This window comes from Chiloscyllium plagiosum, chromosome 20 (genome assembly GCF_004010195.1).
Source record: "Chiloscyllium plagiosum isolate BGI_BamShark_2017 chromosome 20, ASM401019v2, whole genome shotgun sequence".
In the NCBI taxonomy this organism is placed as follows: domain Eukaryota; kingdom Metazoa; phylum Chordata; class Chondrichthyes; order Orectolobiformes; family Hemiscylliidae; genus Chiloscyllium; species Chiloscyllium plagiosum.
The window spans coordinates 60,420,554-60,429,030 of NC_057729.1; the positions used below are offsets into that span (position 1 = coordinate 60,420,554).

The 8,477-nt window shown below is 45.3% G+C and overlaps 1 protein-coding gene across 4 annotated transcripts in view; it reads right to left on the reverse strand.

Annotated features, from left to right (window-relative positions):
* LOC122560333 (CMP-N-acetylneuraminate-beta-galactosamide-alpha-2,3-sialyltransferase 2-like) overlaps positions 1 to 8,069 on the reverse strand; it is a 27,479-nt gene extending 19,410 nt beyond the window's left edge. For 2 of the 4 annotated variants that reach the window (XM_043710980.1, XM_043710977.1), the window contains exons 1-3: positions 6,010 to 7,256; positions 2,856 to 3,043; positions 613 to 792 (exon numbers count right to left, since the gene is read on the reverse strand). In XM_043710980.1, coding sequence (XP_043566915.1) covers positions 613 to 792; positions 2,856 to 3,043; positions 6,010 to 6,273 — 632 coding nt within the window. In that variant the 5' untranslated portion in view covers positions 6,274 to 7,256. The other 2 variants (XM_043710979.1, XM_043710978.1) reach the window with 2 other exon arrangements.
* Positions 8,070 to 8,477: the final 408 nt, after the last annotated feature.

Below are 8,477 nucleotides of genomic sequence, written 5' to 3' on the forward strand. Positions count from 1 at the left end.
TTCCTAACCTGCAATCTTCTTCCTGACCTCTCCACCCCACCCCAGTCTGACCTATCACCCTCACCTTGACCTCTTTCCACCTATCACATATCCGACGCCCCTCCCCCAAGTCCCTCCTCCCTACCTTTTATCTTAGCCTGCTGGACAAACTTTCCTCATTCCTGAAGAAGGGCTTATGCCCGAAACGTCGATTTTCCTGTTCCCTGGATGCTGTCTGACCTGCTGCGCTTTTCCAGCAACACATTTCCACCCTAAACCTATGCCCTTTTACACAAACCAGCAATTCAATGGTCACTCACAGAGTTTCGTCTTTTTTAATTCTACATTTTCTCTGGTTAACTAAGTTAAATTCCCAGCTGTATGGTGTGATATGAATGTTTCCCCAGATCATCAGCTTCAGCTATGGGATTAGCCGTCCTGTGACATAACCACTCTACCATCGATGCCATTTCATTCCATTATCTTCATCTGTTTTTAAACTTAAAGCCATGACATTCATCCTCATTTAAGTGAAGATGGCGATGACAAGTCCCACCCACAAACAGCAGTAATTAACTGAGGAATCCTTTCATGATCATGGGTTAGGTTCTTCTCAGGTTATGCTTTACTTACAGAAAGAAGTTTCTGTTCAGCAGGACATTGTCTAACCACAGCAGGTCCAGAGGTTTAAATGGGACCAGTACCAGATGAACATTGGCTCCCAGGTCCTTTGCACTCTCTGGGTACATGAAGTGGTGGGTGGTTTTCTTGCCCACATCCAACTCATATCCCTTGGTCACTGCCCTGTTCATTCTAAGTAGAAAAACCAAAATGTTACTGCTGTGGACTAATTCACACATATTCAAAAGCGATCCTCTATCAAAACACAGAAACGCAGAAAATAGTGCAGAAGTTGACCATTCAGCCCTTTGAGTCTGTTCCCCCATTTAATGTCATCATGGCTGATCATCCAACTCCGTCCCCTGTTCCCACTTTCTCCCTATACATTTTGATCTCTTAAGCCCTGAGAATGATAGCTGATTCTTTCTTGGAAGCATTCAATATTTTGACCTCAATCCCTTTCTGTGGCAAAAAATTCCACAGACTCATCATCGCAGGGTGAATAATTTAAGTAAAATTTAAGGAATGGCACAGTGGCTCAGTGGTTAGCACTGCTGCCTCCCAGTACCAGGGTCCCACGTTCAATTCCAGCCTCGGGTGACTGTCTGCATGGGTTTGCTCTGGTTTCCTCTCACCGTACCAAAGATATGTATGTTAGGTGGATTATTCATGGCATATTGTCCTACTTTGTCCAGGGTTGTGCATGCTAAGTGGGTTAGCCATGGGAAAAACCCCACAGTGGGTCACAGGGTGGGGCATGGGATGCTCTTCAGAGGGTTGGTACAGACTTGCTGGGCTCAATGACCTCTATCTGCACTGTAGGATTCAGTGAAAATGTTTAAGGTAAACTGGATAATAACTGGCCAGCACTTGAGATTCACTACCTATTAACATCCCAAATTCCATAACGTTCAGCATGGAGCATAACCTACTTTATGACAGTAACAGTTCATAATGATGTACTCAAATCACCGCACTGCACTATTTGTGGCTAATGGATGGTTGATTCACTTCAGCAGAAGATTCTGAATTCCACTCAGTAGATGAACAATTTCACGGGCTGTCAAAGGAGCCCACAGTCTTGCTGAAAACACGTTTCCCCTTGTCCAGACAAAATGCGCAGGGTAATCGGAGTTTGTAAAAAATGACACTAACAATCAATTTGGGCTCATCGGTCAGGTTCACAGTGTAGCATGCTGTCATCTACTGGAAACAGGGTTCTGTTCTTTTGAGACAGAAAGAACACTTACATACACAAAGAACAAAAACTGCTGAAGATCACAACGGATCAGGCACCCCTCATGGAGAGAGAGCAAGCTAACATTTTGAGTCTTCAGCTCTGATGAAGAGTCATCTCGATTCAAAACGCTAGCTTACTCTCCACGGATGCTACCTGACCTGCTGTGATCTCCAGCATTTACTGGTTTCTGTACAGATTCCAGCATCAGCCGTAACTTGCTCCTATTTACATACACAGCTTCTGTATCAACTCAACAAACTAGATGACCGCTATTCGCTAGTTCATTTCTTAGGGTATCGTCTTAACCAATCAGATTCAACCTTTCTGAAGTCCAGCAGCTAATAGCAATGAGTGTATTAATGAGTGTATTCTCTTTGCGAACACCTCTAACAATCAGATTCCACTTGCTAACTAATCAGCATTCTCCTTTCATGCAGTTGTAATGTTGGTTTTCCCCTCGAATAGATATTCTTGCAAAATGTCCTGATAAGTGCAGGATAAAAGCCTCAACAAAATGTGTCTTTATTTTAGTAATACTTATGATCTGTGCAAAAAAACTAATGAGAAACCCACTTAATTGAGGAAAGAGCTCAGCAGTTCCTCTTCACTGAGGTTACAACCCTAGCACATGTGACTAAGCGGATTCAATTAACCTTCTGCTCAATGGGCCAAATCCAGGACAGAGGATTTATCAGGGTCAGGAAGAGATGAGCCACAATAATTTAAAATTAAACAAAAACATCTCTTCCACTTTCAGCAACCCATTCTGGCCTGCTGGGAGATTCGGGGGAGTCTGCTGCCTGCCCTTTAGTATTTCAGAACGATGCTGGGTTTTCACCAGGTTTGAGTTGGCCTTCAGGCTAACCCAGGGCATAGATGTTGAAAATCCCTGGGGAATGGAAACATCAGGAAAGTGCCTTTCTTGTTATGGAGCTAGGAATTTTTGGAATGCCACTGTCACCTTATTGTTGTACAAAGTGAGTTAAAAGTGTTGCTGATAGAATTTAAAACTTGCCTTATTACATAGTCCTGAGAGTCAATCAACTGCCCATAGCTTGATCCTTTGAGATTCCCAGAATTTCCAACAATGGCACATCTCCGACAATGACAGGACCGGCTATTCTCTACAGAATTAAACTTCGGCATAGTCTCGAAAAGTCTGCTGTACATCATCCTCATCCTTGGGTGCCGAGACTGTAACCCCTGAGAAGAGAAACAGCAACTGCAGCTGTTAGAAAAACATCAGGGTCAGCGCAGGTCAAAGGGTAGGATCAGGGTCAGAGCAGGTCAAAGGTTGCGACCAGAGTCAGGGCAGATCAATGCTGGGATCAGGGGTCACCATGGGTCAGATTGTGGATCTGGGGAGGATCAGGGTCAAAGGGAATGGAGCTGATGTGGGATTGGGGATGGTTTAGAGTCAGGTCAGTGTAATGTGGGATTGTAAGCTGACAGAGGCCAATGAGCACAGGGAGAGAATGCAGGTTGGTGGGAGGTTACAGAAGAGGCTGTGGGGGAGATGACCAGGAGAGGTTTGGGCTGGAGGCAACGAGAGAATATCTGAGGGTTCAGCAGCTGATTGGCTGAGACCAGCCCAAAAACAAGAGTCAGAAATAGCAGTTTTTCAAATGATACAAATTGTGAAATTTACAAAAAGCTGGACACTGAATAACAACAAAAGGTTGCTCAGAATTAAATCTGATTCCAAATCCAGTTAGCCCCGATAATATCGAAGAGAATTGTCTGGATATGATCAAGTGGTTAGGCGTCCTGGACCTGAGGAACTGACGTTAAGAATTCCTGCCACTGAGTGTGGTGCCTTCATAACTGAATAGGAAGCAAACTAAAGCACCCACCTTAATCCATTCCATTTTCCTTTCCCCCAGTTGCCTCCAACTCATCTCCTGCAACAAACCATCCACTGGTCCACTCCCAGAGATTGCTCCCCCGACACTGTTACTGTTAGCCAATGTTATTGAGGATTCCATGGTCAGAGACTAGCACAGCACGAGTCTAACCACTGCCTACACTCACAATGGAGCTGCCAAAACCAGGGGTGATAAATGGGTCACAACTTCAAGATTGATAGGGGTACGATGAGGAGAAACATCGTTAGGATTTGGAACGTGCTGCCTGGAAGAGTGGGAGAGGAGGATTCTACAAGAAGTTTCAAAAGGAGCTGGAGGTATATTTGGAAGTGATGAAGTCAGAGGGGTTGTGAAGGTGGGGCTGGAGAGTGGCACTAGCTGGGTAGCTTTCTTGGGACTAGGGCAAACATGATGGGCTGAATGGCCTCTTGCTGTGCTGTAACATTCTATGATTCTGTGATAAATTTGAGGAACATTGCACTAGCACATGTCTTCAGGAGATGGTGAGGAAATTGTCAGAGGCCTTGCCTTCATCAGTTTTATATTTAAAATGGAACCATTGACACTCTGAGACATTGCAATCTGATACAGAGAGAACCCTGTCCCATTTCCCATCAATCAGTACTTTATCCAAAAATTCAGCATTTGGGTTGGAGAAGCCTTCTGAGGAGAGTGTCACTTTGTGCTAGAGAACATTAAAACACCAACAACAAGAAAACCACACAGGCCGTACGCCTTCTGTCTGGATCAGGGAATGGCTGGGGTTAGAGCAATGAAAACCTCCATGACTGGTGACGACAGAAATTTGTGGGCAACATTGGAGCCTGATTGCCTGGAGCTCATTGGCCAGGGGTTAGGATAAGAATCTGGATCAAGCTTGTGTCGGCAGCACCTGTCAAAACGCACCGAAAAGTCAAGACCTGTCAAGACATTTTAGGCACTGTGAAAGTAATCGAGACCTGTCAAAATATGTGTTTATTTTAATCAATGAGAGTGCTTTGGTCAATAAAATATAGTGTCCAACAAAGAACTTTAAATAATAGAGCTTTATTCCTTTCCTATGGTTGGGTACCTGAGGGATACACCAATGAGTTGGCAAGTAGATGTTGTGGGGGGCACATTAAACTGGCATAGGGGTCAGGGGAGTGAGTGGATTGAGGGAGAGTGAGGGCTGGAGGAATATTTTGTTCTTTCATTTGGATTTTTACTTATGGTGGAAAGTCATTTCACTTTTCACCCAGACTTCCTCAGTAACTGACAGCTCTTCCTGTGTCACCCGATCTGACCCCCAGATCAGCTCCATGAACCCTCCCACCCCCCCCACTACCACCCAGAAAGCATCAGCAGCTTCTTCTGAAAAGTCAAGTTGGAGGAGTTGGGATTTCTCGTGTCTGCGCACATGACCCAGAAATAGGAATCTCCGCAAAGGGAACATACTTGTTTTAGATTAGATTCCCTACAGTGTGGAAACAGGCCCTTCGGCCCAACAAGTCCACACCGACCCTCTGAAGAGTAACCCACCCAGACTAATTTCCCTCTGACTAATGCACCTTACAATATGGGCAATTCAGCATGGCCAATTCACCTGATCTGCACATCTTTTGGACTGGAGGAGGAAACCGGAGCACCCAGAGGAAACCCACGCAGACACGGGAAGAATGCGAAACTCCACACACGCAGTCGCCCCGAGGCTGGAATCGAACCTGGGACCCTGGTGCTGTGAGGCAGCATTGCTAACCACTGAGCCACCGTGCCATTTTATTCTATTTTATAACCAACCTGTTCAGAGAAGGTACCACACACTTCTGAGGTAGGTGGGACTTGCACCCAGGCCTCCTGGTAAAGAGGAAGAGGCAGTACCACTGCACCACAAGAAAAGGGAACACACTTCGTTCCCTGCTTTAATGTCCCTCATTTGAAAATAAAACACAATAATTGCTTCACTGAGCTCTCAGCCTTCCCCCCCCCCCCCCCCGACAGTAACAGATAGAAAAAAGGATAAATGCTAATGGTGCCCATTAAACTGACAAGCACTACCATCCCAAAGGACAAGAATAATGGGAGCATCACTCCCTGCAAGATCCCCTCCGATCACTCGCCATCCTGACTCGGAAATATTCAACTGTCCCTTCACTGTCCCTGGGTCAGAATCCTGGAACTACCTTTATAGCAGCTTCACAGAGCACAGTGCATCGTGCCACACCAACACTTTCAAGGATTGTTAGGGATGGGCCACAAAATTCCATGTTTAAAAATTCCATGCTTAAAAATTCCGTGTTTAAAATCAATTCTGGATTGACTTACCAACCACCACAGGAGGATGTCCTGAGGGATCTTTTCATTGCTGCTGGTCAATTGTGGCTGAATACTTGAGTTAAACCGCACGTCAAACCAATGGGAGATACCTCGGTCTGAAACACAGCTCTCACAGCTACAGGCTTTGTTTGCACACAGAGCTCCTTCCTTTACCAGACTGTGACTGTAGATAAAGTATAACGGAAGTACAAAACAACAGATCACAAGGAAAACTTTTATCCTTTTGCAAAACTTCCTTGAATTATAGGCCATGTTGCAGCTCAGCTGAGAATCTTTCAGCTCCCGCTTGTCTTGAAGGCGTGGACAGTGTTAAAATCCATCTCAATACCGAGGAAACCATGACCTTCGATGGTCTTTATCATCCTTCAACACCATTCTGAACTGAAAATGTTTAACGTATAAGACAGTAATTTAGTCAAATTTGATCATTAACCAAAGTGATGATTTAGCTCACAATAAGGAAACACCACCCTCTAAGTCACTCTCCTTCCTGCCTGAGAAATATTTCACCACAGTTTCAACACCAACAGAGCTCCCTCAACCACTCAGATAGCCCATGATCTCAAATGAATAGTAAAGCAGGCTCGAAGGGCAGAATGGTCTACTTATTCCTCTAGGACCAAGGTTCCAGTGCCACCAAAAAGCAGTGTGGCTGCACCTCAAGGACTGCAGGAATCAAGAAAGCAGCTCACCATCATCATCTCTGGGGCAATGAGGCACGGACAATACAATACTAGCTCAGCTGTGCTAGCAGCAAATCTGACCATCTCAGAATGTACCTATTTAGAACAATTACATCTCGTAACCTTAGAAACAGTCTTTGTGCATCAAACTCCACCTCAGCCGCTATTTAATGTACTTTCTGTGTTACTCCACCCTGCCTCACTATCTAATAGAGGCTGCTACAACTCACTGTGAACCATCGGGCACCATTATTATTGGCCAAAAACAATAAATGACAGGTAGTTCACACTGTCTAAACAGTTTTTAGGCACAGCTTCTGTCTCTCTCTCTCGCTCACTCTCTCTCGAAGGAGATATTCCTCTGTAGTAGAAAAGCTTCTCTTACACAATGAACTCTCAATGTTCCTGCTGACCCTCCTGTAAATTAAGGGCGATGGAAACTTTCTAAAATTCATTCACAGAACGAGAACATTGCTGGTCAGCGATTATTGCCCATCCCAGAGGGCAGTAAAGAGTCAACCACATCGTTGTGGGTCTGCAGTCCCATGTAGGCCAGACTGGGTAAGGATGGCAGTTTCCTTCCCGAAAGGATATTAGTGACCCAGATGGGTTTTTCCAACAATCAACAGTGTCATCATTAGACTCTTAATTCCAGATTTTTACTGAATCTCACCTGCCATGGTGGGATTTGAACCCGGGTCCCCATAACCTTCCTTGGGTCACTGGATTAAGTCAGTGATAACACAACTCAGCTGGATCTCCCTATTTGAGAGTCGGCCAAAAGAAGTTACATCCATGTCCTGGCTGGACATTTGTGTTATGGTGGTAACACAAAGCCAAGCTCAATGACACATTACTCAGTGACAGGCAGCTCCTGAGAAACTCCCCCAGTCAGATTCAGAGAGGGAGCCACAGGCAGCCATGCGTCCTCCTACCTCTGAGAGCTGCTCCCCTCAATACCCAGCTTGAGACTGTGGCAAAACGGTTTCGGAGGCAGAGAATAGCAGAAAAGCTCCAGCAAAAACCAGTTAGCAGAGAATTGGAGATTGTTGCCGGAAGATATAAGACCAAAACCATTGGAACGTAATCAGTAAACAGTCTCACTTCCTTCCTGCTCAAAGCTAACTCAGCGGGTTCACTGCTGAGGAACAGGGTGCGCCCACACGTTCCTTGATTCACAAAAACCTGTGTAGAATTCCCAGCACAGAAACAGGCCATTCAGCCCATCTTCTACATACTGCTGTCTGTATCCTACATGAGCATTCTCCCACTGCACGTCATCTCTGTCCATCAGCAGATTCTTCTCTGTGCAAGCACAGTATGGTCAGGAAGGAGCAATCACATCCAGAGTGAGACACAGCCCGAGAGAGACTGAAGCTCAGGTTTGGGGCCCAGCACTGACATCACAGGAAAATCAGAAGCCCATTGGTTGGGGACAGCTGCTAACTTGACAATTGATGATAGGTTACTTTCCGGTGAAGGTAAATAGAGGAAATATTTACAGGCCACTATGAAATTTTTAAAAATCAAATTAGGAACTAAATAATTAAACAGGGAGGCCAGATCAACTGCATGATGTGAGAGATGGTGAACCCCATTGGGGTTGAGAGTGACCACATCTGGAATAAGTGCTGAGTGCCTGAGGAACTCTGGCTCCAAGTGCATGAGCTGCAGTCTAAGCATCGAACTCTGCCACACATCAGGGAGGGGGAAGAGTTACTTGGATGCTGTGTTTCAGGAGGCAGTTACATCCCTTACATTAACTACCTCAAA